We start from the raw sequence: 23,263 nt of genomic DNA on the forward strand, positions 1-23,263 counted from the left end.
ATTTTTCTTTGCACCACATTTCTTTCAAGACATATTTCCTCCTCCTCCTCACCTGTGATTGCATGTTCCTCTACTAAAACTGTTATTACCTTCCTAAGATTTTTTCCATGCAGGGAGGCAACCACACTTTCTCTCATGTCACCCTTCCTTCTGTCTTTTACCTCTATAATCATTCAGATTTGGATCAACTCCTATATCCTGTTTTGTGTTACTTATGATCTATTTTTTTTCTTTTTGAAATCCCTGTCTTTGTCTATTCCTACCCTGGGTTTTGCCTTCTTCCAAAGGCTTCTTTCATTCAATCCATACTGGATGGGTTTTTCAACTCCTCTGGTTGGTGTATTCTTTGAATATAGTTGTTTGCAGACTTTTACATGTCTTTCACATTCATTACCTGTCTCACTGTTGTTTTTTTGCTTCCCATCTTCACCAACCTTCGGACAGTTGGACAAGATATCCCAGGCAGGTATGAAGATAGTTCCCCTCACCTTTGCCACTTGTTATATTCCTCATTTTGCTGTTTCACTTCCTGCTGTGATTCAAATTTTCCCAGTTGCTATTCTTAAGACAACCCACTGTTTTTGAGATTAGTAAGTATGTTTTGTTATTGCTTTTCTGCCCTTTCTGTTAAAGTGGATCCTCCCCAAAGCCACATTTGGCTAGGGGCAGTGGACAACATAAAATAATCTGTCCTGGAGTTGAGATGTTCAAGAAGACCACTAGAGATATCATCATGGTGATAAATTTACTCAGTTATCTGATTCATACTGTATCAGTTTCCTAGACTATCACAGAAAAAGCTGACACCAGGGAACAGGGGAGTGATGACTTGCTTTTAAAAATAAGGTTAAAATGATCATCAATTGTACCATCTCCAGTAAAAGACCTTACTGACTATTAATCCATTGAGGATCCTAACACTTCTCCAGGCTTCTTCACTATGAATCACCTTTCACTCTTCATGTGGAGCATGTGAGACACCAGTTTCTAGTTACCAATTAGGCTTATTGCAGTGTGGTGAGTAGTAGATCCATAATGACTCTGACAGTTTAGTACAGGTCACCCTTCATACAGCTAATGTGCCCTCTTCCTGCAGCCAGAGTCTGTGTAATAGAGTCGAGGTGAGCACATATTGTATTTCTTGATTGATCCATAACCATACTGCACATAATGGTTTCTTGATGAATTCCATGCAGATGTTTAGTTAATCTTGATCACATTATGCTTATTCTTCAGGCTCTTTCACCTTTTCCTTCCTTTCATCTTGGGCCGAGAGTATACCCTGGATGGGACAAAAAAGATTCTTTTTCACACAGGTGTGCCCCAATGGAGTCCTTACCACTGTTTGTTGCACACTATGGGCCTTTCCTTTCAGTGCATTCTAAAGGGAACTTATCTAGGTTTAATTTTTCTAATGGCCCTACCACTATCTCAGCATGAGATTCTAGCATTTCTCTGGGAAGTACTAAGTTATTATCTCAGAAGATAACATTTTCTTTATCTAAAAATATACTTCCAATATGATGTAATACCTCCTCTTACAAAAATAGCTATTCTCGGTCAGTGCTGTCCTGTAAAAAACAATAACATTTTGTCACATAGCACAAGAGTTTAATCTTCCACTTAGTTGGAAGTGATTGATTCCAACATCTCTCTCAAGCTAATTATCGTGTGAGAACCCTCCACCAATAAATGTGTGACATACTCTCTTGATGCAGGTGACTCCACCAATAAATGTGTGACATACTCTCTTGATGCAGGTGACTCCACCAATAAATGTGTGACATACTCTCTTGATGCATGTGACTCCACCAATAAATGTGTGACATACTCTCTTGATGCAGGTGACTCCCTCTAATCAGTTCTACCAAATTGTCATGTGACTCCCTCTAATCAGTTCTACCAAATTGTCATGTGACTCCCTCTAATCAGTTCTACCAAATTGTCATGTGACTCCCTCTAATCAGTTCTACCAAATTGTCATGTGACTCCCTCTAATCAGTTCTACCAAATTGTCATGTGACTCCCTCTAATCAGTTCTACCAAATTGTCATGTGACTCCCTCTAATCAGTTCTACCAAATTGTCATGTGACTCCCTCTAATCAGTTCTACCAAATTGTCATGTGGCTCCCTCTAATCAGTTCTACCAAATTGTCATGTGACTCCCTCTAATCAGTTCTACCAAATTGTCATGTGGCTCCCTCTAATCAGTTCTACCAAATTGTCACTTCTCTCTTGGCAGTACTCATAACATTTAGTTTGTGCTCTCTTCTCTGATGCTCAACTCCAAAGTTTGGGATGTAGTTCTATCAGTAGAAGGTTTCAGGATAATGGTCTTTACTCAAACAGTCTTACCTCCTTCAAACCGTAAACTTCTGCTTGTCCAAGGTACTTTAGTTCACACTCTTTTCAAGTTTGACTAATCCTGTTTTAAATTGACTTTTTGAGTGGTGGCTTATCTCATTCTCAAGGGTACCCTGCTTGTTCACTTTGAATAAACAGTGTGGTTATATCAATAGAAGGCATCAGGATAATAGTTTCTGGTCCTTCACACATAGAAATTTCTGCTAGTCCAGAATGCTTTATTTCACACTTCATTTTTGTGTGGTTTGACTGGTCCTGTTTTATTTTCACTTTTCGAGAGTGGTGACTTATCATTTGTTAAAAGGTATTGCTTGTTCCTTTTGAGGTAAAGAGTGGATTTCCTTTTTTTTTTAATCCACACTTGACATTCAACTTCTTGAAGATCATGTTCAAGGTACCTTGTTCTTGTTGCTAATTGACTTTTCAATCTTGACACATTTTTCTAAGGAATGATCTCTCAATCCTCCTAATTTTTGATGGCTCTGCCTCCTTTGGCATAGTCTTCCATGTAAACTTTTTAAATCTTTTAGTACTTCCTAGTTAGTTATCTCCTTTGTTTTTGGTTGCTGGTTCATCATCCATTTACACTGGCTGTCACTAAGTTCAGACATGTATACATTACTTTTTCTCATTTCATTAGTCTTCTCCAAAATTTTGTGCATCCATGCCACTCTGGTTCATGTTTTTCTGATTAATTTTTCATGGCAGGTACTGCTTTGGTTTTCTCTGTTGTTTTGGTATGATCTATTTCTGTTATTCTTGATTGATTTTATTAACCTGAATTTTTGTGGTTCATGTAGTATATCTCTTTCAACTTTTTTGATTTTTACCATCTTTCACATTTCTTTTCAAAGGGATCTAGATGATAATCTCTTTCTAGTACATGTTGTTTTCAGTGATTCTTTATGTTAAATCCATTTCCCATGTCTCCTCCCTTTATTCCATTTCTTTGTCTGTAATTTTTTCCCTTCCTTTCTACAATACTCATTGGGTTTGGATTGTGATTTGATTACCCTTTCATTCCTTGTTTCCTTCTTATCATCACTTCCTGGTGTCTTCACTTTGATCTTGCACTTTCCTTTTTCCCTGGATATACACTTTACCATCCCTTGGAGGTACTTCATATATCAAGCACTGGGTCTACATCTCATACATTCATCTCCCATTCTCTGCTTTGTATAGCTGTTTCCTCCTTTTTATGGTACTGTCATACACCTGTTGCCATCCTTCACTCTTTAATGAGACTGTGACTTGGTAAATTGTCTTTTGGTGTATATACTTCTTTCAGGGGTATGCCCCTTTTTTTGTATTCTGGATGCCACTCTGTTTTGAGTGGTTCTTGATCATGTGTTCTTTAAACATTCATATATGCACTGGAAGCCATGTAAACTTACATATTATCATTCCAATACCATGCAGTGGACACTGTGAAGATGGGATACTCCACAAGATTTGCTTCATATGTTTGCCCATCTCAGACTGTACTCACACATGGACTACATGGTCAAAACAGAAGAGAATAGCTACTCATCCCTATCGTGCCTTGTATTGAATAAACTGTTAGGATTTGCTTAACAAAATAGGGTTTTTGCAGCTACTCATTGCACTGTCTCAGGTGTTGTTGTTCCTCCATGCCTCCCCTCTCCCTTTTCTTCTAATGGAGTTTAAGAGTCCTTAGGTCTTTCCAGTTCTAAGCTGTTGGGATGCATCCTCCTGAATGGGTTAATGAAATATTAACAAAATATAGAAGTCATTATAAAACTATTCAGTTGAGAGTAGGATGGTGGTGTTCTGCTGGTCTAGATGGCATGATATCATCCACTATGAAATAAAAATAAATGGGAATAACTGTCAAAATTGTAATTCACCCTTTGATTGTAATTCCTCATCCTATCCCCATGTAGATGTCAATTCTTAGTTGCTGGGTTTTCGATTCAGAGTTGAACCATTCAACATAAATCTTCACATATATATTACAAATGTCTCTATTACCATCTTCAGATACATTCTTGTTACTCCGTAAGATGTGCAGATTGTTATGGTTCTTCCCCTTACACTATCCCTCTATGTTTATTAATCTCATGATGTCACTGAGCATGGGGTGTTTCATGTCATTTTAAACTTTGAGGACTGTGGTTTATATTAAGCAGACATCTTTTTGATACCAGTTGTTGGGTTCTGAGCTTGATTTATCAGTTTTCATATTCTCATGTGCCATGTTTGTAAATTGGGGGGATAATAAGTTGCCTCTGATTTCATGAACTTGTGGTGAAGATGGTATGATTATGTTTCCTACTTCCACATAGATGTCAATTCTTGGTGATCTGCATTTTGAACTTTAGTCAACTTGTTAATGGTATGATTCTTTTTCCTACCCTACGTGGACATTAGGACTTGGTAGCCAGGTTTTGGGTTGTAGTTGCCTTATCAATCATATGATTCTCAATCTACCCCTGCATGGATGTCAGATAATAACAGGTTAGTTTTGGATGTAGTTTACTTGCCACGTATGGCCTGTTGTATTCTAGCCACTTTACGCCTGTTTGCGCATCCTCTTGTTCTTGCTAACTTTTCTATTGTCTGTGACCGAGTTTCATAAATATTATATGGTTCTCACCTCCTTGGATGTGCTCCTCTATTTTTTAGTGCATATATACAAAATCTTTCCATGATGGGTGAAGAGTATACCTGGTTCAGAAGTGGTGTGGTCTCACACATCAGATCTTCAGTTGTGAAGATTTACTCTCAGGTAGTGTCCTTCACTTGCTTATTTCTTTCCCTCACACTGGTCTCTTCACCTATTTAATGTGGGATTCTAACTATTTGTATGAAAAGAGGTAAGGTGTCACATCGGAAAATATAATTTTCTGGTAATAAAAACGTATTTCCAATAGGTGCTTATCTTTTTCACACTTCCTAGCTTTCCTCTCCAGTGAAAACTGGTGCTTCAAATACCACCTGCAACTTGAAGTGATAATTTGTTAAAATTGAATAAAGGGAGTCACATGTGTCAGTAAAGTATGTCGCACTCTTATTGGTGGAGGGTTTTGACATGATGATTTTTATGAATGATGGAATCAGTCAATGCCCATTTAGTGAGAGATTAAAGGCTTGTGGCATTTTTTTTCCATATAGAGGGAAGCACTGAATGAGAATAGCTATTTATGTGAGAGGAGGTCTATTGGAAATACATTTTCGGTATAGGAAAATTATAAGTTCTGATATCTCTTCATGAATTGCCACTTTCTCTCTCCACTTCCAGTACAACTTTTTCTTTCCTCATCTAAGAATAAAGCCATCATGAGTGCAAGTATATAGGGGGAGTTAATGTGCATGAAGGTTGTGTTACCCTTCTGTTGATGGAGGATTGTTGTTTTGGGATGACATTATAATGCGCCAGTGCAGTTCATCAGGGTAAGTTGAACTTTTGTAGCCTTCAGTGTTATTGCTTACAAAGTTATAATCTAGAAAATTAGACCAATATGTCATGCACACGTCACATCCTTTGACCAATATGTCATGCACACATGTCACATCCTTTGACCAATATGTCATGCACATGTCACATCCTTTGACCAATATGTCATGCACATGTCACATCCTTTGACCAATATGTCATGCACACATGTCACATCCTTTGACCAATATGTCATGCACACGTCACATCCTTTGACCAATATGTCATGCACACACGTCACATCCTTTGACCAATATGTCATGCACACGTCACATCCTTTGACCAATATGTCATGCACACACGTCACATCCTTTGACCAATATGTCATGCACATGTCACATCCTTTGACCAATATGTCATGCACACATGTCACATCCTTTGACCAATATGTCATGCACACATGTCACATCCTTTGACCAATATGTCATGCACACGTCACATCCTTTTTTCACAAATTTCCAGTAATTCTTTCTGATGTTTTATGTTATATAAATTTAGAACCAGGAGAGAGGAAAAGTTTAAATTTGTCATATGGCATGTAATGCTACATTGTTTTCAATACATACTGTTGTCAGTCTTGTAATCAGTTCGAACATTTATCTGGTGGTTTTCAGACTGAACAGCAAAGGGAAGTAATTTAAACTCTTTGCTTTGTTAGAATGACAGTTAATATTTATGGGGCATTATTTTATTTGTTCAGATTGTTATTATACATTCCTACTTGCATTATTAAGGTATGTACAAATTATTTAGTGTAATAGTACCATTATTATAAAAAGTAGACTTAAAATTCATTGGCAACCAACAGCAAAAGGAAGAACAGGAAACGAAATGTATTCTATATTTCTTGTTTTGCATGCTTGTTTTTATTGTTATAAATATAATTAAAATATAAAAATTAGAAACTTGTTAGCTTAGATAAAATTGGATTAGATGAGGTAATGAAAAATAATAAAAATTCTTCACAAAGTGTACACATGAACAACTTGTATATTATGTTATTCAATACGGTGTACACTTAGTGACGTGCAACTTGTGTGTTGGGATTCTTAGTTGGACATGGTTTAATAGTCATTAAAAACAAAATTACATTTAAACAGATGTAGCTTGCTGGGAGCTTCAAACTACTTAAAATACACAATTGTAATTTCTTTTCACAATATGCAGTCTTTCTAGAAGTTAAATTGGGTCATTTAGGTTAATTTTATGTATTTTCATGATAGTGACAAAGGCAGTCAAATTTATAAAGTTAGGGTATAGAAAATAACAGATAAGATCTAAAGTTTAATTTAAAAAATCATTTGATATTTATTAAAAAGATTTCAGAGGTTATGCAGATGAAATTTTTTCAGATCATGAAAAATATTTTTAATCTTCACATTTCACTTTGCACTTGGAGCAGTTAACACTAACTTAACACTAACTCCATAATTCTCCCATATTTATCCCATATTCTGGGATAAATCTTTAGTAAAACTACATAGCTAAAATTTAGGTTTTGAATACAAAAGTCTTGTAATATTTACTGAAAGCTTGTCATATTTCTTCAAGATACACAAACATATTAAAAGTTATAGTATGAAACTATGATGTTTGTTTTGTGGTTACAAGGTCATTTGATTGACCAACCCAGTATGCAAAGAATTGATATCAGGAAGTTTACTTAGTACCATATGACTCATTTCACTTAACTCATTAATTAGAAGTTTCAACAGCTTTTCCAAAGTAATGAAACTGACTAAAAATATTTTCCTCTATTTGACACCTTAGTAGGTTTTTACAGGGATGTCTTGCCTGCTACCTAAAATATGTAAATCTGCTAACACTGCATGTTCTGTTATTTCTGATACAGAGATGGCCACCTGAAAGCTGTATGTTTAGGTTGAATAGTACATTTAAAATGTCTCCACTTCACTTTCTTCTTACATTAAATATAAAACATTTTATAAATATAACTGAGGAGATAATTGTGTCAATGTGATGGATTAGAAATTCTGAAAAATGCACTAAATTTATCCAGGCCATTGATGTATCAAAAGGGTTTTGGATCTGGTCCATTGCATTTTATCCTTACATGGCATTTAATTTAACAAGGAATATTAAGTTCACACTAAAATTATTCTGTCATGTGCATGAAGATGGCTCCTAACTTTTCTAACATCTTTGTGGTGTAATTGAAAACGTTTAAACCTCACAATTGGAACTAAATTGATGACATGTTCTTGATTTGCTGATACAGAATGACTACTTCAAAGCTAACCCCTTTTAATGAATTTTTAGGTTTATTGTTTACTATTCCTCTATCCAGATAAACTTACCTGATGCCCTTTGAAGGACAGCTACTATACACTGACATATAGAGAAAACCACCAAATAGATGCAAATAAAGCCCTTATTTTGAAAGTGATCCCATATTGTTTTGTGAAAATAACCATAAAACATTGTATTTTTTCAATCAATTTAATTTACATGTCTATATATATTTAAGTTTTCATTAAAATGTGGTAAAAAAGAACATTTGAAATAAATAAATTAATCAGAAAACCTATAAATACCCATATATTTCTGGTCGATGATCCTTTAGAAACCTATGTTTTCATGCTACAGCCTCTGTTTTTGTTTTGTTTTTGAAATAAAGTGGCAGTGCTGTAGTAGCTTTCACCGCGAATGTGCTATAATATCACATACAGCTAAGCTCTCAGTATGAAGAAAAACAATCCATGATACAAAGAAATTATAAAGACTCAGAAAATAATGGTTTGCAAAATCTAATACCACTTGATGAGAAACTCTCAATATTCCAGTGTTTAAGAATCGAGCAGAATTCCACTGAAGGCTATTTATCTCAATATTCCAGTGCTGAAGAACCAAGCAGAATTCCACTGAAGACTGTTTATCTCTTTTTTTAAACTCAAGAACATCTTGGGTGATATGAAAAAGTATTTCCCATTTTACTTCAACTCACTGATGGCTTAAAACAAAATTTTCTGAAATTTCTGTTACTCCATTACGAAAGAGTAAATATTTATTTTGAAGATATCTTAGTTCATACTACATTTACCAAAGAATGATTGTCATTTTTGTAATAAAGCTCTTATCAAGCCAGCAAGTCTGTGTAGAATTCCAAGATGCTATTCAAACAAAAATTAAAATCACTTTGAAATTACAAAAGGGATTTTTTTCTTGATATTTATCATATGTAGTGTAAATTTTAAGTCAGAATGTTGAGCAAACAAGTTTCTTAAGAGCATGTTTGAACTACTATAAAACTTTCTGCATTGCTTCTCAGTATCACATAAATAATTTGGTCTTATAACTGACATACATTGTTTTTATTTATTGTTTGTGTTTTTTTGTGTATGTGTTTTGTTTAACTGATGTGTTTATGTTGTATGTCTATATATATATAGCCTTGTTTCCTTATTGGATTGTGTCACATTTTAAAAGATTATTGGTTATATTTCTATTGTGCTCCTGTTTTGAGTAATTGCTTAAATTGTTAATTTGTAATGTATATGTACTAAACATTTATTTTATATTTTATTCTAAACCATTTTTTTCTTGAATTCTATAAATCTACCATTTGCTTTGTGAGAAGGCATTGCATTAATGGAATATGCTTTATTTCACTTAAATAGAAAATTTTGTGATAATATACTGTTTTTATTTTAGGTTTTTCTATACAGTAAAAGGACAAATGTTTTCAGTTGGAAATTATTGGAATGGTAAGATATATATATCCTTTCTTTTTAGTACACTTTTTTTAGTTGGGGACAGTTATTGTGCTAAACCTTTAACTTGTTTTTTTCTTCCTTCTCACAGTGGAAATAATTAATCATATTGCATGAGAATTACTAAATATTTAGTGAGTAATATCTTGGTTTCCATTAAAAACATTTAATTTTATCAGTTTCTTATATTGTGAAATTTCTGAAATTTTGCTGTAAAACATCTTCAAAAAACAGTTTTATACTTTAAAATTTCAATTTTTAATTACTGATCAGAAAGTTTTGTCTTATGAATCTAATTAATTTCAACTAAATTAATATTCAGCAACACATTTTTTCTTTATGTTTTATTTTGCTGGTTGCAGTAGTAATCACTTTTTGGCTACAAATTATTAACCCTTAAACAGTAGCCATCATCAATTGATACTGCTATCTACTATATTCCTGATGTTTAAGGGTTAAAAAAAACAGCAAAGACTCGACAGTAATCTTTTACCTGATCTTTAATAAATGGTCCCCTGCTGGTACAGCAGTAGGTCTATGAATTTACAACACTACAGTCAGAGGTTTGATTCCTCTCAGTGGACTTAGCAGATAGCCCGATAAGGCTTTGCTATGGGAAAACACACTCTTTCATAATGGTGTCAGATTATGCCAAAATAACAGTATTTTTTCCAGCAGTGCCCTTGGTTAAGATCATTTTATTTATACATTATTTGAATGTGATAAACTTGACAATACTTTTTAGTAAGTAAAGACTTTAGTCTTTGAAATATTTTACCATCACTTTGCTGTTGGCCAGGTGGGTGAAGGCATTCAACTCATAATTTGAGGGTCGCGGGTTTGAATCCAGGTTGCACCAAACGTGCCCTTTCAGCAATGGGGGTGTTATAATGTGACAGTGAATCCCACTATTCATTGGTAAAAGAGTAGCCCAAGGGCTGGAGGTGGGTGGTGACGGCGAGTTGCCTTCCCTCTAGTCTTACACTGCTAAATTAGGGGCGGCTAGTGCAAATAGCCCTCTCGTTGTTTTGCATGAAATTCAAAACACGAAACAAAACAAACAAACACTTTATTCTAAACCTAACTAGGCTTACCTGATGTCATATGAGAAAATCAGTATAGATTCCAAATTAATATAATGTAGCGTGAAAGCATTTAAAGGAAAAAAATATCTAAAGAAATTAAAACTTATTTCCAAGAGGTGTGTTTGGTTCCTAAATTTTCCATTAGATTCCATTTTTGTTCTTTGAAAGAATTATGTTTTGTCACTTTCATATGAAACCATAACTTTTCACTTCACTTTATTTCTGTACATTGATGTAAACAGTTTATAATCTGCTCCATCCAGTGATATTTAAACTTTACTTGTAGGCTTTCTCTTGGCCAAAAACAATTTATAGACTAAATATCAAAGTTTTTGTTTTAAACATATAAAGGTTTAACTTGTCAGTTAATGAAAATCATAATACCAAACTCCATTATTTTTGTTCTAGTGTTATTTTATGAAAGAATAAACAAATAACATTTTAAATTTCAATTGTTTTGCTTAAATTATGAGAATTAGAACAGTATTGTAATGAATCCTTTAACTGGAAGCTTTTCCCAGTAACTTGATTTGCACTTTGTATTTTATCACTGTGTTGGTTTCATTTGAACATTAATTTTATTTCTGTTGTTGGGTTTCAAAGGCCGTAACTGAAACTTTTATACTAAGATACTGACAAACTGTTTATTTGGATGCTCACTTGTAAAGCAAATTATACTCGCATATAATTACTACTTGAAAATGTCCAGACTTTTATAAACAACTCTTTTTTTCTTCTTTTGTTTTTTATCTTTATAGAACTTCCAATTGAGTAATGTGGTCTTGACACAAGTTACAACTTTGAATTCAACAATATATCCTAAGCATAAGAAATTAGGATAAATTCAGAAATAAAAATCAAAACATTGAAAACTAGTTACACAAATTAGGATTGCTATCAGATAACTTTCTTACAGCTTAATATGAGATGATTACTGGCTCGTGGCAAAAAGTTTAATTAGCATATTTACATAGAATAACACACTAATTTTTATATGGTTGTATGTTGTAACTGTAACTCAATGTCGGTCTTTTTGTATCACTGTGAAAATCATATGTCTCTGTATAGTAATGGAATGTGAACTAGCATTAGGCACAGATCTGGATTAAGATCATAGTGGGCCCATAGGCAACTTTAGTTCTGTGTGCCTTCTTTTTTTTTTTTTACATAAATCCTCTTGTTTTTGCAGTGACACTTTGACCATTAAAATGATCTTTCAACAAATATAATGCTTTTAGGATTTTACAGTTTCCAACTTAAAATTCATGTGAAAAGGCTATTAAAAAAAACGTGGGCTCATGGGAAACTGCCTACTTGTCATTTTGGTTAACTAAGTGCACAGTGTGAGTGCACTGGATGGACCTTGTATTGGAGAATTAATGTTCACTATAATTTTGAATTTAAAGTGTATATTCACAAGCCCAAAAATGGAATAGGTTACTAAAGTTTTTGTACTAAAGATATACATGTGAAGTAGTGCTAAGTTTGGGTGAAAGGTGATGTTCATGCCAAAAACAAAATTATTTTTGTCTATTCGTTGTGTATGTGATGTGTATTTGCATAGCCACCTCAACCTCCTAAATGCAATATCTGTCATATCTCTAGACTTTTTTCAGTATATTTGCATATTGTATCTGGTATATTCTATACTCTATCGCAAGCTATTGTGAAATAGCAGTGTTGGATAACTCAATGTATTGACAACTCTGACATCAAGTATATAATACTGTGTTGAGTGGTATTCTGTACAAGATCAGAACATGCACACAGGACCAATCCTGCTTTAGTTCTGAATAATGAAAATCAAGGGAAAGGTTAAATAAATGATATAGAGGAAAATGGTTCATAAATGTTAACACATATTACCAATGAACGAGGTAATAAATGAATGCCAACTTGTAGTGTGCGCTTTATTTTTAGCTCATATTGTGTAAATATTACATCATACAACCACAATTGACAATAATTTCTAGTGCATTTTTAAGTTAGAATGTATAGATTAAAGAGCATTTTCTCATTTGTAATAACATCTTGTGGCTTACGAACACAAGAAGTAAGTAGATTACAGACAACTAGTTAAAGTCATATATAAATCTTTCATGTTATGAGGGAAAAAAATCCTTGAAAAAAAATGAGGGTTAAATCAGTTTAACCTTTATTTTGATAAATTTCCATAATATCATTGTGTAAGTACCCAAGCTAATTGTAAACATCATTTTCTTCAAAAAATGGTGCCATAAATTGACTATCTGGAGAATGAAGTTATTTGGTTAAGAAAACATGCTTGCATCCAGACTTCCAAAGCTGACAACATAATTGATAGCTGGAAATTTTTGACTTGTGTCCCTATTCTTCAAGAAATCCAACAGGCAGTTTACACGTAAATTACATCATTCTAAACGTTTAGTTCATATCTCCTTAAATCTTTTCCAGAGAGACAACTATATGGAAGATTGTAATATAAAATTGAGTTCTTGACAGTAAAATAATTTCCATTCAAAGAATATATATATTAGAGCAATTTTTGTAAGAAACTTACAAATTATATAAAGAAATTAACTGTTTGCATTGAACAGAGCTTACATATACTGATTATATGTATTGTAAACAGATCTTATGGCCCAGTTTTAACTAGTGTTCTCTTTTGCCAGACCCCCATCATCAAGGCTTGTACCTAAATATGAGTGCCTTTTTACCATTTGTAAACAATCAAATTTCTCATCGCCGTAATAATGGTAAGGCTAACCTGAAACTTAATCAGAATCATGTTCTTTACATTTTGTAACATTTTATTAAATGTGTTATGTTAAAATTACATGGAAAGTAGAATGTTTTATTATATTATCTCTGCTGTGGAATATGTTTTTAAAAAAACTTGAATTTAATTTTAATACTGTGGGTTTTTCAGTACATTTACCCACATTTTCACTGTTGAAGTTAAACTATATTTGTTGCTGGTACTTTTGATGTGAGTTGCAGAATGGGATTGTCAGGCTGTGTTGTATATTTTAACCTTGTTCTGAGTGAGGGTTACTGTAGTGATCAGGGTGGGAAATAATCTGCCTAAAGATGAAAGGACTCTAAACTTTGGTGTTATTCTAGAATTGCAGCTCATCCTGTTCAATTACACAAAGTATTTAACAAACATTTGGAGCTGGAACCAGGTTGTAATAATTCCAAATAACAAAAGGCTATATATATATGACCTATATAACAGATATATAATTAATAAATATATAATTATGTGATGACCATACAAGTATGTGTAGGACAAGTTTCATTATTTCGTGCTGAAAAATTGCAAATCTTTTACTGTGTGAAGTTAAGTGTGCAGAATTACTATTTGCTTTATTCAAAATGCAAAAATATGTTGCTTTATAGTAACAATGATTTTGATAAATTTCATCAAACAGTAGTAAGCATTTACCTACTGTTACACATTGAATTGATAAGTGTCATATTTTAAATATAAATAACACAGATGTCTGTGTTTTTAAAAGATATGTTTTACATGTTCCTAGCAGTTTAGTCAGATATGCACATACTGCTAAGGAACAAATTTCCTATTCAAGTCTATAATTATTAAAAAACAATGCTCATTTCAGCCGCACGTCCTTAAAATTTGTAGCACTCATAAAAAATTTATAATGTAAATGAATAGAAAAAACTGGAAGCTTTTCCCAGTAATTTGATTTGCACTTTGTATTTTATCACTGTGTTGGTTTCATTTGACATTAATTTTATTTCTGAAGTTAGGTTTCAAAGGCCATATGAGATGTGGAAAGAATAATTATGTACTACATTTCATCGTGAATGATAAACCACCTTAAAACCAGTTTTTTCTTACCTTTAAACTGCACTGTTATGGCTGTATCTTTGTAATAATTTCATATAATTTGGTTGTTTATGAATAAAAACATGATTGAAACAATCGTGGTTTACATATTACGTCTTTATTTTTATAATTTATATGTTATGACATTTCTCTTGGCACACTCACATAAGTTGTATTGTTTTTCATTTTATGAAGTGACAACAATAAGGAATAGGAATAATTATTGTGGGATGCCTAAAAATTTATATTGTTTTTCATGACAGAATTTAGTTGTTTCTTACTTTCTTTGAACAGAAGTATTTCGGTGAACGAGTCACCATATATTTTGATTGTATTTTGACATTATTTCCACCAGGTCAGTCATTCAGTATTAAACGTTTTAGTTTGAAAGGAAAATAATGCTCTCTAAGATAACTATGTTACTGAAACAAATTATTAAAAAAATGTATTTTTGGAAGATTTAAATCAAATATTTAAGTTTCTGTGAGGATACAACAGATTAATGCTGAAAATATCTAACAATACACATAGCATTCAATACAAATAAATAATTTTGTTTTATTGTAATAATGTATACTATTTTAACATAGATTTTAAAAGAAATTTTCTTCGACTGAAAAATCTCGTTCTGATTGGTGGACCTGATGATGGTGTTGTGGATCCATGGCAATCAAGGTGAAACTTTTGTTGTAGGTTATTGAGGCATGAATGAATGGAATGTTTTACATTCGGTGTTAAAACATCTACACAGTATCGCTCAGTGTTAAAACAGAAATAGTATATATATATAATATGCATGTGTTTGTGAGAACCACGTGTGTTGTAAGTGTATAAAGATGGCATCTGTGTGATCATTTTTATTAAAAATCTGTATGAACATACTGAGTACAAGATACTTTTTATGAAAAATTTAGTGTATTCACTTTAAATATACAAACTCAGAAAACTTGGAAATATATATAATTTCAATATTTTGCAGATTGAAGATTTTCAAGTTTTGGTTATTTGCTTTCACTTTTATACATTGATTGGAGCTTTGTGTATTATTTTTCTGTTGCAGTCACTTTGGATTCATCGATAATTATGAGCAGTTAGTTCCAATGAACCAACAACAGGTAGGTGTAAAAATGAGTAGATTAATTGATGATGAAAAATTTGTTTATACATTTTTTTAAGAATAAAGATTCAGGTTTATATTGTAGAGTTATAGCATTGTACAAGTATTTGTATTCTTTGATAGATTGTTTAGGCAGAGATTCATGATAAACTTTGTAGAATGGACAGCAACTTCCTGTTGTGGAGACACAAGTGTAAAGGATGACGCTTTGAAAGTCTTCCGCCTATCGCCTTCAGGTCGCCCTCCACACTCAGATCTCCACAACAGGCAGTTGCCGTCCATTCTACAAAGTTTCATCAAGTTTTTGTAAGTTGCTTTTAAGTTACATTTACTAGCTGAGATAGCAGCAAATGCTTGCTTCACGGAGAACCCCAGTCACGCTTAAATGAAATTCATGGTGAGAGAAGGATGTAGCTATGATCAAACTCGGTCTATAATAAATGTGGGTTCTGAATACATTTGACTTCACTCTCCTGAGAAGGACATGCAACATTAGAGAAATAAGTAAAAGCATTGCTTTTTTTGTTAGTGTGTGATATTACTACCCAAACAGCCTTCAAAGTTGAAACAATATTTTTACAGCTATGAAATATCCATTATATGATCCATTAATTAATGTGTGGTCAACATTCACATAATAAAATTTATATACAAATATATTACTCACAGTAGTTCTAACATTGCAGCTTATAAATAGTGTTTAGGCTGAGCAATAAATCCTTATAGATCATGTAACAAAATTATTTTTAAACAATGGATGGACTCTTCAGTTAGAGGGTTTTTAATTTGTCTTTTAACATGAGACTTTAGGTAGCTGAGTACACAACTTTTAGAAATAATTGAGTCTTAAGCAGCAGCTCTGCTTTTTAATTGAATATCTTTGTACTTGTATAAAGAAGCTCTAATTAATCTTATAATAGGTAGGCAAAAAATTATTTATAATTATAAGGAAAAGTTTCATTGGTGATAGAATATACTACATGTTCTGTTGAAACGTAATACGTTTCACCACCAATGAAACTACTTTTTATACTTATAAATCATTGTTTACCTACCTATTGTTGAATATCTACATGATAAAAGAGAACTTTCTTAAACTACTTCTTGAAAGCAGGTTATTGAGTTATTTGGTATAGAGGCAGTGAAAAACTGTATATAAATATTTTCCAGTATGGTATTTCTCTCTGCTCACAATATTACCTTTTCCAGTTTTGTACTGCCTGCCATAGGCAAACTTTTTTATAACACATGCCACAAGCCTTCCACACTCCCTATTGGAATCAAAGATTCCAACATGGCTCTCATGCAAATCAGCAGTATGAAAACACCATTATCACATGACTCATGATTCCATCTATGCACTGCTATCAGACCATCACTTTTCATTTGACAGTTTCAGATGTCTTTCTTTTGTTGCACTTCTGGTATAGAGTAGTTTATCATCATTTAAATTACTGTTTATTTCAAGAAATTTTCACTTTCATAATCAAAGTATTTATATGTGTGTGTTTTGCTGCCAAATATTTTGCTTGTTTCTTGATGTCAAGGATGAAATCTGAAGTTAATGTTACCCCTTTTGGTCCATCTCGTTTATCTAATGCCATACTTCAAGCCACAGGTGCAGGCAACATCAGGGGATTCAGTGGTATTTATTTGCAGAGAGGTTTAGCATTATATGGAAAAACAGTTGTCTTCTCTCATTATCCCTCTTCACCCTGTGCCTTTTGATGAGGATTTTGATTGTCCTCCCTTAGATTTTGCTGTGTCTTCTCATACCATGCATCTTTGGTCTTAATCAGATTTTAGGATTTTATTTTTCAGGTATGTGATGTTTTGTTTATTGCTACCTATTTCTTATTACCCAAATCCTTCCATTTACATTATTCTTCCTTCCAACCTTATATAGTTTTTCTCGTCTCCTGGTATTTGGATTCATACTGAGCATTTTGCCTCCCAGTTTGGTGATGGCATTACTATGCCTCATTTCTCATCACCATTATAGGGTAAACTGTCCTTATCAGGACCAACTGTTGTTTGGTTTGGTTCTGCCTGTTTGGGGCAGGTCCAGAATCCTCCATTCATCTAAAAGGTGCCCAGTATTCTTGTGTTTTTCCTTCCATGATGACTCTGTTATACTGCCTTTCCTTAATCCATTTCCTGTCTGAGGCTCTTTACAGGAACCCTGAGGGGTTTTCTGGGAATGTCCCTTCCCTCCTCACTTCCATGTTAACCTGCTTTTTTTTCTCTGTTATGCATGATATCCAATGGTGGTTGAACAAAAGCTTGTACTTCAGTGGAAGCCCTACTTCTTCCTCTGTGGCCAGATTTAAATCTGTTTATGAATGCATCCCTTTAGGGCTAGGATGCATGGGTCAACAACCAAATAAATGGCTTTGGGTCATTGATCTGTGGAGGAACATTTTCTTCATATTGATGTCCTTAAACTCCCTGCTGTTTGTTGGGTTTGGATCATTTTCTTCCTCTCTTTAGGGATCAGTGGATCACCATCCACTTTGATAATTCCACATTGGTGGCTCATATCAATCACCGAGGGTCACATGGTTGAGATTCCTGTATTTTCTCACCTTGGATCTTCTCCTTTGGCCCCACGAATATAACATTCATTTGATGGCATGTCACATAACAGGTGCTTTCAACCTTGTGGTAGATCATCTTTCCTGACTAGACAGGATTTACCAAGTGGAGTGGTCTCTTTGTTGTTATATTGCCTTAAAAAAAAAAAAAGTGCAGATAGTCAAGCTGCTTTGTGCCATAAAACACCAAATCAACCAACCAACCAACCTGCCTTTACAGATTCCTTCAGAGGTTCCCGTTCCAATCTGTTTATCCCCTGGTGACCCTCTTCCTTTTGGGATCTTTCTCCCTTTACCCTTATTAGTTGAGTTCATTGTTTAATTCAGTTGGCTTAATTCTCCTTATCCACTTTCTAATGTGCATTATTCTTTGTTATCTCCCATCAAATCCAGAACCTCATCTTTTCACTTGCTTCTTGTCTTGGTTAGCCTTTGGAGGAGATTCTGTAGTTGAGCATATATACTAACTCTCAGACATTCATCATCCCTTATCTCCATCACATCACGTTTTGTGCACCCTCAGGGTGCTGTCTACAACCTGTCATTATACTTTAGACTTTGGTGTAGCTATGACACTTGGTAAGTCTTTATTAATGCTTTCTTTTGTTTCAGAAGCCCTTGCTTTCAATTTCATCTATTGATACCACTCTGTGGTAAGTGGAAACTGACCAGGTATTTTTCTACAAAAAGTTGTACTGTATGCCATATTGATTTTCGTATTCTTTTCATGTCTGTGCATGTGCACTTTTGAGATAGGGTGTTTCACAAGATCACTGGAGGGTCAATGACCTCATGATATATGCTTCATAAATAGGCCTTTTTCAGACCATATCACCTGTAAACAAGATAGGTAAAGCAGAAGGAGATAGCTGCCCATACTTGACATACTTTGACTTATAGGGATTCATGATTATCCAATGCACTGCCTTGGGTGTAGCAGTCCCTCTGGGCTCACCAATGATGTTTTTCCTCGTTTTCTTCCAGTGGAGTATGGGAATATCTGAAACTTACCAATTCCAAGCAGCTGGGGTGGTTTTCCATGAAGGCATCCTGTTGAATGGGCTCCACACAGATAGCTATAACCATTCAGTTCTGCTGGTGTAGAAGGCATAACATCCTCTGGATTTAATGACACGTACGACAAAATGAGATGTCTCAATGCAGTTCACCTATTAATTGGATATCTTCACCCTACACTTGCATGGATATTGGTACCTCACAGGCTGGTTTTGAATATTGAGTTAACCAGTCAGCATTTGTCGTCACACAGTTTTGGGATTGTCCATCTTTCTCCCTTGATTCTTCCCTCTCTGTCGTGGGTCATGGAAGATATATGTTGATATTACTGACCAATGGACTTTTGGACTAAGATCGTGGGAGTTAATTACGTGTGATGGACTTTTCTCAGATACTGGATACCACATTTCCTGATCTCTGGCTCTTTACCACTCATGTGTCATGCCCTTGTTATAAATCCACAATTTTAAGGCTTGAGTTGAAGATGGTGTGATACTCATCCTACCCTCACATGAATGTCTGTATCCAGCAAGAAGGTATTGGATGTGGTTGAATTACTGAGTATGGTCTGCCATGCCATAGCCATTATACTCCATGGGATGTATCCTTCTTTACCCACTTTCTTTCTGTGGGATTGAGTGGTTTATTTGTCATAGAGATTACTTTCCTGACTTATCTTCTCCCTCTAAGATGAGCTCCATTCCTTTTCTGCTTTATTTTGTTTTCATAACTGTTTATGGTGAGGAGATACCTGTTTCAGAAGTGGTGCAATGCTCTTTCTCAGATCATCTCATCTGTTTCTGTCATATACAGAGGTATCATTTGAATGCTTTCAAGGGTATGATTATTTTCTCTCGACTGGTCCTTCCTTCTTTAAGTGTGGGTTTCCATCTAATCTTGTGAGAAGAGTGAAGTACCATATCAGAAGTTATTATTTTCCCAGACTGTAAATGTATTTTCGACACTTCTATCTACTCCTATTTCCCACTTTCCTTCACTCAATCTTCCGGTTCTGTGTTCTGCCAAACCTTGAAGTAATGGTTCAGTAGTGGCTCATAAGAGGGATCCATATGCATCACATGATGGTGGTGTTATCTTATTGGTGGATAGATTACGTATGTTGATTTGCATGAGAGACAAGCTAGAATCTTTAATTCCAACAGGACGAGCACAGAAGGCGTATGTGATACGTTATTAAAAACATTTACCTATAGAGGGCAGCACAAAACAGGAAAACCTAATCTTGTGAAAAGAGGGATGTACCAATCATAAATAGGAAATACATATTCAGTTTAGGAAAACTAAAAATTTTTTTCTTCAAATTAAAAATAACTAATCATGATTTTTCTTGAACAGATTTATCAATATGACACATTTGGCCTGAAGAGTTTGGAAAAACTTGGAAGAGTTCATGTTAAAATTATGGCTAACGTTAACCACTTTGAATGGCACAAAAATCACACAGTTTTTGATAAGTTTATTCTTCCATTCCTTAATTAACATGTAAAAAGTGCTGTTGACCTACTTAAAGCATTATTTACATGTTTAGTTATATTACTATGGACTTAAATTCTGATTTGTTTCATACATGTTAACTCTAATCAAATTTTCAATTTGTTGTTTTAAAAGTGAAAATTATTCTAAAATATTTGTTTTATTTATTCGCTTCTATAACCTTGATTTATTGTGAGATTTACTTCAGTAATTCACAAGTTTTGTTTAGTGATTAACATATATAGGATTTCATTTTATTCTACATAAAATGTTTAACCTTTTTTTAAAAAAAAAATAGTACATTAAACATACTTTGTGATGTCTGACAGTTTCAAATGTCTATTTTAGAAATAATTTGTAGGGAAAAAAAATTGTCAGTCGATATTTCGATAAAATGTAAGGTAAACAATACTTAGATAATTTAAAACTATGCATTTATTCATTTATAAGTAAGTTTTTATTATGTTTTTTAAACAGCTTTAAATTATATAATTTTTCTCTAATAATTAACCCTAGTACAAGTTGGGTTTATGACTTTTTTGAATGTGTTATATTTTGTACATGTATCAAAACAATATTTTTAAATACATATCCTGTTGTTGTTTTTAAGTTATCATTTACCATTTGAGTATTTTATGAAGGTGACACTATGGAAGTGTTCTTTAGAACCAGGTCTTAAAAAGCTGAAAATTAGCACATGACTTTCCTTTTCTTTACTTAATATTACCCCAACTTAATCTTGTTTAGGTTGGTGTTGTCTTAAAATAATGTAATATTTTTTGAAATGGTTAACATTTTTTGGAAATTCAAAAAAATTAAAAATATAACAAAGTTTGATACACAGTGAGTAGATGAAAAGCATTACTTTTGTCCGTCCAGTACATTGAATCGTTATTACAAATAAATATTAATTAGAAACAGTTTTTGTCCAATAAACTGTTGAAATTTGTATTATTTGTTAGTTAATGTTTCAGACTTAAAGTATACAGGTGTTTGAGATTGCAGGTTTTTTCCTTGTTTATACCTCCCACTAATATGTCCATCCCACAAGAGTTAAGTTTTATTTGATGATTGTTATTATATCGGTTGAATTAAAATGAATACTTATCATTAATTTTATTAATTATAAGGATGTGAAAGTACTTTGTTGTAATAATTAAGTTGGCGAGAGAATCTCTTGTTTTTTGTATTCTGTAATCAACATACAAAGTTGTTTAAAACCCAGCTTAGATAAAAGTTGGTGCCATAAAATCTTTGAGGATATGTAACACATCTCAAGGTGCATGATTTACAATTAATAAAAAAAAAAATCACATTTTTACAAATATTTGGCCAAACATAATTTACAGTAATAGTAAGAATTGAAAACGTGCATTGTAAATGTTACATCTAATTGTATCAGTGATTACTATAAGATAAGCTAGATAGTAGCATTGTTACACATACTCAAAGTGTTAGAGAAAGTATTATGGATTTCATTCTTTTATTATCCACTATGAAAACACCTATTAAACCGTATTACAAGATTGTTTTCCCTAGTTCAGTAATTTTCAACATCTACATTAAGTAAAATGAAACCCACATTATTTTCATATTACGTACCATATGTGACACTTTTTGTGGATTATTATTTTACCTTAATTTACTAACATTATGTTTCATGTAATATTTTACTACTGTGTTTGTTCCTTATCCATATTTAAAATATTTATTCACTTTTTTTTAACGTCTTACAGAAATAATTTATAGTTCCTCTTTTGCTAATACTGGTAATTGAGGGCCTGTTTGTGAGGCTCAGAAATACTCTCAGGCCCCAGCATTGCCAGGTGGTTAAGGTACTTGACTTGTAATCAGAGAGTCGCGGGTTTGAATCCCCTTCACATCAAACATGCTCGCCCTTTCAGCCGTGAGGACATTATAATGTGACGATTGATCCCACTATTCGTTGGTAAAATAGTAGCCCAAGAGGTGGCGGTGGGTTGTGATGACTAGCTGCCTTCCCTTTAGTCTTACATTGCTAAATAAGGGGTGGCTAGCGTAGATTGCCCTCATGTAGTTTTGCACAAAATTCAAACACAAAATAAACTAACAAATGCTATCATATCGGTAAGTAGTTTAGACCATATAGACTATGAGGGCTTAAGTTTCGAAAACTTAAACTAAATACTTCACGCTGCTGTATAATGTAGTATATATTTTCCAGAATTAAGTATGAATATTAATTTTTGCTTTAAAACTTCTGTTTTTTAAAATATCAATGCTGTGTAATCATTTATACAGGGTAACCTTTTCACATTACACACATACTGTGATTAATAATTGAATTATCGTAGAACATAAATACACGTGTTCTTTTTGCACATATTTCCTTTTAATGTTTTCTATTATTAGTGTCAATTTGTGTTAGATGATGAAAATTTTTATGATAGATGAAAAATTATACGTACAAATATATCAGTTTTCATTTGTGTTGTTTTCTTTTTTATTATTCATCATGGATCACCCATTTCAAGCTTATTACAAGATCTTGTAGGTGATAGAATCATTTATTCTTGTTAAATATTTTCA

General features: G+C 33.3%; 1 protein-coding gene across 5 annotated transcripts in view; it reads left to right on the forward strand.

The window, feature by feature from the left end:
* LOC143237977 (lysosomal thioesterase PPT2-A-like) overlaps positions 1 to 22,020 on the forward strand; it is a 39,854-nt gene extending 17,834 nt beyond the window's left edge. For 4 of the 5 annotated variants that reach the window (XM_076477809.1, XM_076477808.1, XM_076477807.1 and 1 more), the window contains 5 exons: positions 9,495 to 9,547; positions 13,290 to 13,373; positions 15,064 to 15,148; positions 15,534 to 15,588; positions 20,558 to 22,020. In XM_076477809.1, coding sequence (XP_076333924.1) covers positions 9,495 to 9,547; positions 13,290 to 13,373; positions 15,064 to 15,148; positions 15,534 to 15,588; positions 20,558 to 20,701 — 421 coding nt within the window. In that variant the 3' untranslated portion in view covers positions 20,702 to 22,020. The remainder of the gene's footprint in view (positions 1 to 9,494; positions 9,548 to 13,289; positions 13,374 to 15,063; positions 15,149 to 15,533; positions 15,589 to 20,557) is intronic. The other variant, XM_076477806.1, reaches the window with a different exon arrangement.
* Positions 22,021 to 23,263: the final 1,243 nt, after the last annotated feature.

Source organism: Tachypleus tridentatus, chromosome 13 (genome assembly GCF_004210375.1).
Source record: "Tachypleus tridentatus isolate NWPU-2018 chromosome 13, ASM421037v1, whole genome shotgun sequence".
NCBI classification, from domain to species: Eukaryota; Metazoa; Arthropoda; class Merostomata; order Xiphosura; family Limulidae; genus Tachypleus; species Tachypleus tridentatus.